The 14,388-nt window shown below is 35.8% G+C and overlaps 1 protein-coding gene across 20 annotated transcripts in view; it reads right to left on the bottom strand.

Annotated features, from left to right (window-relative positions):
• The window catches only part of PARD3 (par-3 family cell polarity regulator), a 451,472-nt gene that overhangs the window by 198,852 nt on the left and 238,232 nt on the right, over positions 1 to 14,388 (bottom strand). For all 20 annotated transcript variants that reach the window (XM_032100143.1, XM_032100149.1, XM_032100079.1 and 17 more), the window contains 2 exons: positions 8,997 to 9,122; positions 7,255 to 7,637 (listed from right to left, as the gene is read on the bottom strand). In XM_032100143.1, coding sequence (XP_031956034.1) covers positions 7,255 to 7,637; positions 8,997 to 9,122 — 509 coding nt within the window. The remainder of the gene's footprint in view (positions 1 to 7,254; positions 7,638 to 8,996; positions 9,123 to 14,388) is intronic.

Raw genomic sequence — 14,388 nt, 5'->3', positions numbered from 1 at the left:
AAATACTGCTCTTTGAGTACAGGTTTTGTCTGCTAAAATTTCTAAAGTAATATCAGAACATAAGTGCACTCCCAGGACAATATTTCATTATTAATAAGCTTAATCCCCCATTGCCTGATTACAGCATCATTACAGATGGCTGGTTCACACACAGCACTTCAAACCCCCATGGAAAAAACAGAAGTTGAAATGTTCACATTACAAATGCACACAGGATATAAATTTGGACTGTGGCATTTTCTGCTGTCAAATCTCCAGAAAGTCTTTACCCAAGCCTGCAGAATGCCACAAATCCACACTGAGCCCAGACATTAGCAGAAGAAAATTCTAATTACTTGTTTCTGTGGTAAGAAGGGGACTCGACTGGGCTGTGTTCTACTGTGCTGCTCTGTGCAGCTTTGCATGAGGCAGCTTTTGGGTATAATTTTCCTTTTACAGTTTCTCTGCTTCAGTGTGCTCTTCATGCCCCATAGCTGCTCTTAGCTGGATGATACAGCTTCATGAACTACTGTGCTTATTATATAGAAATTAGATGTTCACAGGACTGGGAAATAAATGAATACATCCAACCGAGGAACAAAAATAAATATGACTTCTGTGACTGAATTGATTTAAATTTTTTTTCTTTTTTATACACATAACTGATTTAGTTCACTCCATTCATTTCCATTCTCCTGTTGATAGAAATACATATAAGATCTTAATATCTTCCTGCTGATAAAATGTTTTCAGTTCTCAGGGTGTAAAACAGCATTATAATAATGAGTGAACTGTGCAAACATATTGTAGGCTCCTCTGATTTATGCCAGTAATACAGGAGAGACTGGACACACATACAGGCAGAACCACAATTAATAGAAAACAGAAGAAATGTCCATGTTTTTGAAAACATGGGAGTCATCCTGCACAAATCTAGGAGCCTTACTTGGCAATGTTTAGGTTTTTTAAGCTACGTTCACCTTAATCTCTTTTAGATTTTCAAAAGGGCAAATTTTTGAAAGGGTAGAAAACATTTTTTTCCTTCTATAGCTGTCATCTCTCTGACAATGATCAAATTATACCAAGTGATAATAACATTTTAAAATTACCCATTAACTTCTCTAATTCAAGTTCTTAGGCTGCTTTGATAAATCAGCAGCTCTCTCGACAAGTTAGAATTCCCTTTTTTTCTTGAATGTGATGCTGAACACTCCTTCTAAGGTCTCCTTACCCTCAAGAGCTCAGCCAGTTCTGACCTGAAGACAAAGTAGTTTTAAATGAATAAAAAGGGAAGTTACAATGGTAAAATATCTATTTTTTACAAACAGAAAAGAGGCAGATTTGATGTCTCAGTTGCTGTTTTGGAAGAAAAAGTTCTGCTAGCTTTAAGGCAAGGGGGCAACGAAATCCATTCCTATAATCTAATTAAACGTGTTTTCAAAATGAACACTGTAATTTCATCTGGAAGCAGTCTGATCATAAACTGGCAGAATGTTAAAAAATTTATTAAATTTTACTACAGGTGACTAGACTCTTATCTCCCAGAGAAGAAGTGTTTAATATCTCACTAATGCTGGGATTACCTTCTTGATTGTGGAAAGGATATGTCTGGCATAACATTTCTGTCTTTCTAAGGCTATTCTGTACAAAAAGTTGTGCGCTCCTCACTCAGCACCAACTGCAGGTCTGAATTCTCAGCAGCAAAATGTGCTCCTGGGTAGAAATAACTGCCAGGATAGGATACAAAAAGCCAGGATCACCTCTGCAGTGTTTTCATCCCTCTCAAAAGGACACTGGTTCATAGACCAGTAAAGAACAACTGAAGGACCTACACTGTGAACATGCTGTAATATTTCTCTTACAGTTGTCTTCCCTTTCAGCACTGTAAGCAGTGCTAGAAGTAAATCATGCTCTTCCTTCCTATCTAATTTCAGAAAATGCAGATGCGTTCTCAGGTAGTTCAATACAGAGCTCCCTAAATTTAAAAAAACAACAAACAAATAAATAAACAACAACAACAAAAAAACACACAAAACTTCACTTCTAAAACAATAGAAAACATCTAAAAACTGACAACTGGGCACCACATTTTTTAGTACTTATGCGAAAAAGCAGAGAACATTTCAGAGCAACCTAAACAAAGAAAACTCACGTGGGTGAACAGTCCTCAGATAGAATAAAGGACTGTTAAGGGAAAGTATAGATTCTTCATGAAAGACAAAGAACTTACTCTCCCCTTCCTAAGACAATAAGCAAGGTTGGTTGCAGATAGAAACAGTGTGTGACACAAGATCACAAAAATTACAAAATAAGGCATAGTCACTTAATGAAAGTAGTAGATTATACTTGGATGGAGAATAAGGAGAGAGGTAACATTACATTAAAAGTAAGCAGAAGGGCCAAGTGTTCTCTAACAATAGTCAGAGCAGACACTGTTCATAAAAGCACTTCAGCTTCCTGGTTTTTTCACAGGAGACTCTTTCTGGAGATCCAGGTACAGATGGATGACTGTTGAACTAATTATCCTAGTGTTCCACATTGGAAAGCAGTTTATTTATTAAGGACTGAACCTCATGTAAGATTTGAACAGCAAATATGTTCTTATTGTAAGTAGCATCACTAAACTAACCAAGACCATTTTACTGCTCCTAGTTTAAGCCCCATATTTTCACAATTTGTACACATGGAGTCAGGCTTACTGTACATGCAAATAACTGCTTAGAAGGCTGACTGCTCAGCTGTCTACAAAATTTCTGCAGCCACGTGCACAATCAAGACTAATTGCATGCCCATTTTTATGTAGTTGAGTGATTTGGAGCAAGTGTGGGTTTTTTTCTCCAAGCAAAGCTCAGACCTTTCAAGAAGATCTTTGATCAACCTAATAGAAACATTCTTTTCCCCTTATGCTACAGCCTGCTAATGGTGATCAGAAGTAGTTTTAAAAAATGGAAAGATGAAACTTGATGCAGTTTATGCTTCTTCAGTGACTAATAATGCCCAAAATTATTTGCCTCACTTTTGAATCTCATTTCTCAAAGTCACTGAAGTAATTTAGGCATCTACATGCTTCATTTCAAAAGTGACAAACACTCTTTCTGCATCTGAACAGGAATTTTAAGAAAACATATCACTTCAAAAGAAATTTTAAACAAAAATTTAAAATGTCAGTTCAAAGTCTGGCTCAAGAAACTGTGTGGGGAAAACAGGAGAGTATAATGAAAAATGCATATAAATCTGTACACTTCAGATACATGATGCAGGATATCTTACAGACAAGTTCAGGGTCCTGTCTTGTGCACTCTGCTATATGAACCCAAGCAAAGCAAGGAATTGTCCATAGATGTGCTCTACTCCAGAGCAAATATGATGCCATTTTAAATTAGCATACTCCCAAACTATCAACAGCAACTTATTTGTGTCTGTAATGACTTCTTGCAGAAAGGAACTTGGGTGCAGTAGGGCTGAGTGTCACCATGCCATAGCATGGAATGCCCAGTCCCCTCGTGGGACTTGCAACATTTCAGATCAGCTCTGTATGCAAGATGTAGCATTATTAACCTCAGCAAGGCCAGCAAGCCAAACAGGAATACAGGAGACTCTGAAGAGCAAAGTCTCATAATCCTGCTCACATCTACAATTTAAACATTTTTCTCTCCTGCACTGTGCAGAGGTGCTTCCTTTGTTCCAGGATTCACCATCTTCTAGAACAGAGCTGCTATGTCCTGTCTGTGATGGACTTGGTAACTGCTACAGCTTTCCTGCTGTAAGGTATCATACAGTTCTGTCACTCATTTCTTTCCCTTTCTTTTCCTTGTTTGGCAAGAGAGAGGCCAAAAAGGAAGAGATGATCACAACTCCCATGGTCAGTACCTAAATCGCCCTCTGGAAGTGGGGAGATGGGGACTGAAGTCCTGATGCACTGAATACTTCAGACAAAAAATTACCAAAATATTTGGTGGAACTCAGACCAACTTAAGAAATGTGAGCTCAGTGCTGTCATTTTACTTCAAGAATTTTATATTTAATTTAGCCATACAAATATGTAGTTATAGATAGAATGATATGTAGTTATAGATCGAATGATGCAATGAGCATTATACTTAAGGGCAGTCAAGTAAGATGAAGCTAATTTACAGACTGAGTACTTCAGGCTCGTCTTAGTAAAGCAGTATCAAAAGCAGCAGATATGAAATCTAAGTAGCATAATGCCCAATGGAAAAGCAGTCTTTTGAATGCTTTAGTGAGTATCAGGCTAAATGCTGTGAGTTACTAAGTGCTCAAAGACTGAGCCTTAGAGTCACTTGCAGTATAATTGGTTAGTTATAAGTGTTGGACTAAATTTCTCTCAATTGCATTGGCTCAAACACTTGCAGCCAAAGAAGGAACACTCTGGGAGTATCCTGGTGTATACGAGGTCAAATTTGTCCTAACACTCTGGGTGTTATATCAGTGTCTTATTTTCTTTATTCATAAGCTGAAAAGAACTATTTTTTATTTATTTACACTTACTGTGCATCAGTTTACACCAAAATGTATATAAACATAGGTTCACTGTCATGTCTTGCACTATCTTAATTTGTGTGAGCTATTAAGCTAGACTGCTATACAGCCTTAATGGCATTAGAATATCAGCAATAACCCCTACATCTATATGCTAGAAGTTCAGGCCTTGACCTTTAAGGCAAGATAAACAGATATCCATTTTCATTTAGAAAAGCCAACAAACATTCCACATTGACTGAAACATATGACTGACCTTCTCTTCTGACTTTATTAAACAGCTAAATCCTATGAAAGTTCAGGTTATTTTAAAATGCCAAATCAGCAATAAATATTAAGAAATCATAATTACAGAAGCACATACTATAGGGTTATTCTATAATGTCATCCTATATAATAGAGCTTATGGAATATATAGAAACAGCTGTAATAAAGAAGGTCTGTCTGTATTGAAAAAGAGTCAATTGTCATATACTACATCTATAATAAGAATGCACAGTTAAATCAAAACTGAATTTCAAGGACACCTTGCATGCTTGTATGCCTTAATGCACCCCACAATGAGTTTTTAAAGTAATGATGCTAATTGGTGAAATAACTGCTGCCTGTCAACTACAGATAAGAACATGTGTTTCACATCTATAAATCCTGTATTATTACAACATCAAAAACAATTGACATCCCTATTGAACTCATATTTACAACAAAATACTCAGGGCATCCTTAAGTGTATTGCTGCATTTGTTGCTCCATACGTATGTTCTCAGAGTGATCAAATGAGAGCCAAAATGGGAGGGGCATGCCTCGTTCCACAGTGGGTATTAACAATTAAAAGACAGGAATGATTAAAAGGTATCTTTTCTTATGCACATTTTTCTTTAATTTTACCATGCATAAAACACAGTTTCTATTTCTACTATGTCTAATCTGAGCTAGGTGCCATTTCACCATAAGTAGTATTCTCAAATAAGCCAACTGTTAGGAACAAGTATCCCCTTTAAACTTCTGAAACATATTCTAAATATATTTCAAAGCTTTTACTATTGTAAGAGCCATCAAACTTCTCTGGTATTAACTAGATGTTAAAGTATCTTAGACATCACTTTTCATCAACAGGTTGCATGCATCTCCTTTACTCCAAACACACCTAAGGTATTGGTGCCAGCAAGGATAAATTACATTATAGCCTTGGGGGGAGTATTTCTAAAACAGTATCCAGTGCAAGATGACCAAAATACAACATCATATCACAGTCAAAAACCCATAGTACACCAAAATTATATTCTGGCATCTTATGAGGGGCTATAACACCACACTTGTTTCACACAAAAATATTATGATCCCATATTATATATTCATTTGTTGGTGCTTTTAAATGGTATGAAATATTTATTTCCACTTCTGGCTGAGAATTCTTTTATGCACTGTCCAAGTAGTATTTCTAAAGACTTCCACAGACACAAAAAACCCCAGGTAAAATCACCATAGTGACTGAGAGCATATTTATAAGCACACTGATTCCTTACTCAACCAATAACTACAAGTTTTTCCAAGCAGGCTGATTTAAGCTGATGGCCTAGAGAAATTCTTGAAGGAGCATCAACAACAGAAGCAAACTGTCAACTCAACCTTATGTCATCCAAGTTTGTAGAGCTTAAAATTCAGCAACCAGAAAGAAGCAATCTGGTGGTTCATGTGAAGTTCATAAAAAGGAAGGCATAATGATAATGTGACAAGTAGCCTGGTACCTGTGAAACTGTAAAATCTCTACCATTCAATGCACTGTTTCAATGCCTTTCAATAATGATTGATTAATTAATAAATACTATTAATGTTAAGCACATAGTATCTTAACAGGAATGTACTCCGAGTTCATGGAGAATACTCTCATATGGGTAAACTTTTTGCTGTGTAATGTAAATACTATTCTTGCTGCTAGAGACCAAATTATATCTAACCTTGAACTTGCTCACTTGAATACCATAAAGCTTACAGCATGTATAACCCTTGAAAAAAAAACATTTCCCAAGAGCTAATAATACTGGCATCTAAATGTCAATTTATTATACTTCAAACTACCTTAAAAGCATCTACACATTAACTACACAAAAATACCAAATTTTCTCACATCATAAAAATTTCATGGATGTACCAATGCATCTGCATGTGCACATATAACACAGATGTTGAGATAAGCACACACTACTTTAAATAGTGTCTCTTGCCCCCATTCGAATTATATTAGCATAAGGACCAAGACAGGAAATACCACATTACATCTCAACCAAAGGTTTTAACATCTCAGTGGAAAAAAATGAAAGCTTTAGCTGGAAATTAGAATATCCAATTTACCAACTGGATCCAAAACACTCCTAAAACCTAAAGGCAAAATTCAATTTGAAAAGTCATAACTGTAAAGTGCAGAACATGGGCCATTTTAGCTTAGTTGTTTATACTAAATAGTTCACCACTCCCTGGGTCTTAGCCAACAGAATTTGAGGCATTTACTGCACACTACTTTATTAGCTGAGAAACAGAAAACAATGTTAAAGCACTCCTCAAAATAGCCTTTTGCAAGCATGCTGCCCACACTGAATACAGGGTGGGTCTCCTGGGCCTGCTGTCAGGGACGGCTCAGTGCCCTGGCTTCAAAAATCAACCCACTGCATTCCCCATGCCCCTGCCAGCCATCCTGCCCAGGACAGTGGCACTGGGCACACATACATACCCTACACACACACCTCATGCTGTATGAGGAGCTCACTAGTGCCTTACCTTTTCTTAGCTGTATACTGAGCCTCTTCCCTATCTTTTTGGTGTTATAGCCACTGTTTGCAGTGGAGGTGAGAACTTTCTGAGGTGATGGTACCAGGCCAGAGGGTGGTTTCCCTGATGAATTCACACTATGAGGTAGCTGCGAGTAGGAGTCTGTCTGATCGGACTGGTTACCCGCTCTAGACATTCTTTGTAATGTGTGAAGTCCAGAATTGTTAATACTTTTCCCATCAGCATACTGGGAATCAGGGCTGAACCGGCTGGAGTAGTACATGTTCTTCTCGCTCTGGGACAACTGCTCGTACTGCTCTTTATTCGCCGCGGGGACCACGTGGAACCAAATGAACGGCGTACGCATGGCTTGGCGAAACATATGCTGTGCTCTAGGTTTTAAAATGAACAGAAAATTAGCAAATTAGGACTGGCAGACTATGAGACATTATAAGCATAATTACTAATGTTAATTAAGCAACACGAGCTGACAGACACATTGCACTCAAGCATAAACCATAAAACTTGAATCTGTTCACTAGCCCATTTGGTCTGCTTTTCGCTAAGGTTTACTGCTTTAGGGCAACACTATGGTTAAATATGCTTAACAACTAATGTAGCAAATACTGAACTCAGAAAAGCAAAAATTTTAATCACAGTCTTGAAATGAAGACAGTTCTATAGCAGGACTGCAGTGTCCTTTTGTTTTGAAACTTGCTAATTGCAATAATTGTGATAACTGTTACCGCAGTGACAACAGAATTATTAGAAGGAAAATTACTATTTATAAAAATTCTATGTATTCCACAATTTTCTGATTATATGCAGTTTTGCAACTAGTCTAGCTTACACATCAATTTTTGTAAGTCGCTAGTCTATCCGAATACAACATTGAGAAATAGGGAAAAATTGCTTAATCCTGTACAGACAGACACTGGGCTCAAGGTCATGATCCAAAGTATACAAAGTCAACAAGTCTCTTCACAGACCTTACAAATTGTGATTCAGAACCTTAGAACAAGCAGAGACAAGCTGCTTTCAACGATACGGTATAGGGTTATGTTTCAATTCAGGTTAGAGTCAAATAAAACCACATTCCAAATATATATTAAGTATAAGATGATCAGAACAAATGATATTTGGCCCTCAGCATGTTACAGAGTTCAGAACAATATTATCATCCATGAAATCACTCATTATCTGCATACCTCTTTTCTATTCTTTTATTTCCCTTGTGTGTGAACTACAATCTAATTTCCCTCTTAAAAGTCTCTGATTCACCATTTAGAGATTCTACCAAGTCCAGACAACCACTAAGCAAATATTTATCTCTCAAACTTCTCCACGAAGTTTCTGCACATACAGTATCTTTAGTTCTAACACAAACAAAAAACCACATCTTTTTACAATGTTAAAAATACAGTCTTCAAGTTGTCCATTTATATTGAACATGGTGAATTGCAAGTATGCAAAAGTCATAGGGGAATTTCAAAAAAAACCAGCTTACCAATATAAGAAGCAAAAAATCTATCATGTACAAAACAAACAAGTATTGCATATACTCTAATGACAATAATTATCCTGATTTTTTTTTTTAGTTTGGCTATATAAAAATACTGATGTCTCTTAGTGCACCTTTTCTGTATTAGAAAGGCAAGCTTAGAGGTTTTTTTTTTACCTTCCTCAAATTATTCCAAGGTGCAGTGTTAAAGATCAAATAATGCAATGTAATGTGTGGTAAGAACACTTACTGTTCAAATCTCCTGTTCCGGAGGTCTCCATCATTAATCCTGACAATACAATCATTCTCACGGAAAAGGTTTTCTTGTTCAGCTTTTCCACCCTTCTCCAATCGCTTCACCAGCAGCCCCAGGGTTCTGGAACATTAAGATTACAAATTATTACAATCTGACTAATTTGCAACATAGAAAATCTTATTGATTTAATATTTTATCATAATCACTACAGAAACTGTATTTTAAACCATCTTTACCTTGAAGTAGGATACCACCATTTCAAATAGCCTCAAGAATTACCTGATTTATTATCCCTTTTCCATAAAACAGAAAGCCTAGGTGAGTCAAACAAGTCAAAATAAGAATGAACAGGCTTGTGTGTGTAATGATAGCACATCCATTCTTGCAAAAGGCCAAGATTTCTGAGCAGCAAAGTCTCCAAGAACCACCACACATCAGAGAAAAGACATCTTTTCTGTTAGTTAACTGAAGCTGAATAGGTTCAACTTAAAACTCGAATTCCTGAATTAGCAGAGAATGCCACAGCCTTCACTACTCCTTCTGTACAAGTGAAACAAGATGGGGTCATCTCATGTAATAAGCAGCCTGTAATGAGGGGATGGATAGAGAATTCAAGAATTGCATGCAAACCAAATGCTTTTGGTTTTAAATCTTCACATTTCTTATTAAAAGAGAAAAGAGGAAATAAAAAATTTAAATGCTATTTTTTAATTCAGAATCTTAATTTAATTAGCTGAAGACAATTTCCATTTGATAGCCTCTGTGCAATGAACTAGTCCCCTCTGCCTCATGCTTACTCACAGTGTCATCTTAAGGACATTTTTAGATAGAAAAGGTGAACAAATATTCAATCTGAAATTATGAAAAGGATCCTGAAGAATGGACTTCTGAGGTACTGGCAGGATGGTATGCAAAGTCAGTGATGTTTCTATACCTGAACTCTATACCTGAAGGAGGACTCAATCTTCAGGATTAATCTTGCATCGACACTGCACTTGATTTTTTTTTTTTTAAAAAAAGATGAGCTTTACACTGAAATCCCTCAGAATGTATCAGTGGGTCAAATTCACATCATCCAAGCCAACAGCATTACTTATTTCAGAATTCATTTCAAGGCATGGCATGGAAAATACTTGGTCATGTAGCAGGAATTGCAAGACCACACGTGTCTTTTAAGCAAAAAACTCTCAGTGATCACAGCACTTCCATTCACACATAATACCTCAAAGTAAATGAGCAGTCAGTGGTGCTTAAGAGGACTCCCCATGTGCTCAAAAGTTATATACGCACTTGAGCACTTCATCAAAGGGGTCAGAAAAGCAAAATTAACTTATTTCTTCCACTTTAAATTCTTCATTTACCAATTTATTGCCAGCATATGAAAAAAATACATTTTTTTTTACAGAACAGTCATACATTTTCTTCTACAAGGCAGGTGAAGGAGTAGGAGAAACGATCCTTGTGGTATTTCCATTTTGGAACCACCTAGAGATATTAAGATATGATGTTGAAAGGAGCTAAACATGTAAGCAAACTGTGAGGAGAAAAACAACATCAAGCATTCTGACAACACAAATCACCAACTGAAGCTTGAGTCAGACATTTGCATGACAAAAACTCTACAAGTCCACAACAGCGGCACACTAACCTAATGACCATGTTGTGCTCCATTTAGTGTTCCACAATTTTCTGATCATTATTAGGGTATGTAGTCACAGGAAGTAAAACAAAACAAACTTTAAAATATTGATCGAGTCCCTTTTTTCCTTCTGTTCACTAAAAAAGTTTTGAAGGCAATCTCAGATTTTTAAAACTGATAAATAAAGAAATTATAGAGGGTTTGATAGTTGCAACAAATAACCAAACTAACAGTTATATTATTAGTAAAAAGGAAAAATACTTGTATGCCTTCACTACATTATTTTTATCAGAATTATGGTTTTGAGACACAGAAAACTGATGTGTTAGGAAACAAGTCTGTGATTTTTTCACTTGTGAGTTGATGAATTTCTTTTGGGGAGACTGTCTTTGAGCCACAAAGTGAAGCTACTGAAGAGGACAACTCCAAATGGGGAAGAGATAGGCAAAGCAAATTTAAATAGGGAATGCTACATTTAAGAGAAAACCAACAAAATATTTGAGGGGGAGAGGAAGGAATTTTATCTACTCTTCCTTGTCTTTCACTTGATGCCCAACAGCTCCTTGATGCAGGTGTACTCCTCTGCAATGTCCAAAGACAATTCAGAATTTGGATATGCATGCAATGATTGCACAAGGGCATACACAGTCACAACAACAGGTGTTTGGTTTATATGGTTAAATATCAAAAATATCGAAATATCAAAACAGTATCTACACAAAGTACAACAATCTAAGTTAATACAATGACAATGCCTACACAAAATAATGTGGTTATTTCATCCCAATGTCTCCATGTACTTATGATAACAAAGTAATTGGTCTATCAATAGTTTCGACATTTTTCTTGAAATGTTGCTTTCTACTGCCTCACATTCTGAATTTATATTAAATTATTAATGTAAGATGCACCTTTATGCATGATTTGACATTTCTTAAATTTATTCCGCTTAGGCTCTCAAATCTAGTAAAAATATTACTAATCCTAACCAATAAGAAAATAATGTAACAGATAAACAAACTACCAGTCAAAATTGTAAATAATCTCATTAAACAAAGGCTACAAGTTCTGCTAATGCAAGACTGCTCATCTCTAACACAGCATATGGCGCTCGTGAGGATTTTGCTTTTTAACAAATGTTAGAGCTAGGTTAACCAAGCCATATAAAGCTAAAGTCACTGAGAGCAAATTCCAGGCTGGATGAACAGACTGAGTCAAACCTGAAACCAGGATCCTCACAGTTCCTTTTAATTAATTTAATTTTTTGTATAAACACATGGCACAAAGAATCCCTTTAGACACAATTCCAGAAACAACTTCCAGAATGGGGGTTTGCATAGCAGAGAAAACTAGAATTCCAGAAAATGTATGTTCTTCAAAAATTAACAAAAGCCTACCAATTTCCTACAGCATTTCTTCAGCGTATTATGGTTAGATGTAAGAATGTGACTCTGAAAAAGACTTTATGTGAATTCATGTTTGTTGTTGCATCAGCTGGAGATAAACAGTAGACCTGATATTGCAAATATGCAGTAACCTAAAAACAAATTGGATTTTTTTTCCCTGCCATATGCCACCATCATTAATCATGCTAAGCAGAACTCTACTACAGCTTCAATATTATGTTTCCTACATTAGGAAGACATAAATTTTGAAAGCATCTAAACTCATCTAGTATAAAGTACTAAAGTTAGTATATACCTTTTTTTTGAGCACAACCATGTAGCAAACAAATGTATGGGTGCATTTGAATTTGCTTAATTTTGTCCAGTTAAAGTAAGTCAACACAGTTTCTAACATAAATTTTTCCATTATAAATCTTTTAAACTCTAACTTTTTCAAAAATGTGATTAAATACCATGTGAACTTTTGCAAAACACACTGCAAGTCTACAATCCTGTTGAAACAATAATTAGAACTAGAAATTTGGTACCTGTGCTGTTTTAGACTAACATTAGCTGACACGGGAACAGAACGGAAACTGCCAAAGCACAGAGCTCAATCTTTGTATTTGTTTTAAATACCTAATTGAGAATGTAAGCAGCTGAGATTATATTAGCATTCGCACCACTGTATTTCCACAAGGTTCATTACTCTAATTATACTATTAAAATAAACTCAGCTACATGTGTTAACATTTCAGTTCTCAGTATAAATTACAACCAATGATAAAATTGGAAATAAGCAGTGAATTTTTTATTGACATCTAAATCACCTGACTTAGTTGGGGTAGTTTGTGAAATGTGAACTCTCCACATGCCATCCAGATGTATGGAAATGATGATAACTTGTCTTAATAAAAACTGACAGTGTAAGTAAAAATAAAAACTGACATTGAGCATCTAGAATATGATTCGGCCATCATGGCCCATTGTACGTACACATTGAAGTTATTTATCTATTTACCTACAAGCTAACTGTAATGTAATCAAATCAGACAGAACAGAAAATATTCAATTTAGATGTTTACGTAAAGTCACTAACATGAAAAGGCAAAAACTAGATTAAGGTACAAAAATAAGGATTGATTGAAAAGCTGATGTGCAGCAGTTTCATGCAATGAAAGATCTCTGAGAAGTTCTGCAAGAACATAAACACAGTATAAAATTCTTAGATTCAGAGGTCAGAGTAGGCAAATCAGCTTGTTTGTTCAAGTTAAATTATTGTGGCTACTCAATACTAAATTGCACATAAACTTCTTTACCCAATATTGATATCACAGCACTGCTGTGGAGGCATTTAAATTTCATGCACGAAGCCCAGACCAGTTCCCAATCTTTGGTAACCACTCCTCAGCTTTTCAGCTTGAGTAATACTTCAAATTATGCTTATAAAACTTTTTAAAGGCTGCGATCAGACAGTTTGAGTTCAGATACAAGAGTGAGTGAATGGTACATTCACTCCACAGAGAATTTTTTCCCCATACATATGTTTTTGAAAGCCACGGCTACCTTTGAGACTTAAAAGGCTGGAAATGCAGGAGCAGAATAAATGGAGAGGCAGACAGCACATACCTCCTACCTGATCAAACAGAATATGATCTGAGAGGCACCTTGAAGGCAATATTATGGACTCTCAGTATAGACAATGGCCATTAGATATTACTTAAGTTTTCTTTGTACCTTGAGTAAAAGACTAAAATTTTTACAGTGACACGAGATGATTTATAAACTCTAAAAAATGAAGGATATTTCCAATAAAAGGAAAAAAAAAAAAAAAGAATAGAAAGAGTATAAAAAAATTTCAAACTTCTAGATGTCTAGTAAGGGTAATTAGGGTCTGTGTATGTTTTAATGCCCACCTTCATTTGAGGTTTTTCTTTCTTTTTAACAAAATCTGTTAGATTTGTCATTTAAACTGACAAAAATTCAGTCTCTTTTTTTCTTCCATTCTTCTGAGACTTCCTAATATTTTATGACATTTAGGATATATAACAAAAAACACAGATTAAATATTTTTAGCTGCAGGTTTTAGATGTACAGTTAATCATGGATTTTGTGGCATACTTCAATAGGAAGAAAAGCTGGCAGAGCTGTGCATACCTGTTTGTATCAAAGTAACATGTCTGATACTTATTAGTGGATGTTAATTGCGGTGTTTTCAGATGAATATCCAAATCCTTTTCGGTTCTGCTTTACTAAGTAGACCTCAGAGTAGTCTTGGGACTATGGGACTCTAACTTCCATATCATTATTCACAGAGATTTCTGATGTTCTCTCATATATTCCTTGTGTCAATTGAATCTCT

Source organism: Corvus moneduloides, chromosome 1 (assembly GCF_009650955.1).
Source record: "Corvus moneduloides isolate bCorMon1 chromosome 1, bCorMon1.pri, whole genome shotgun sequence".
Classification (NCBI taxonomy): domain Eukaryota; kingdom Metazoa; phylum Chordata; class Aves; order Passeriformes; family Corvidae; genus Corvus; species Corvus moneduloides.
Note: the sequence above shows the minus strand (reverse complement) of the source record. Positions and strands in the feature narration are given on the sequence as shown.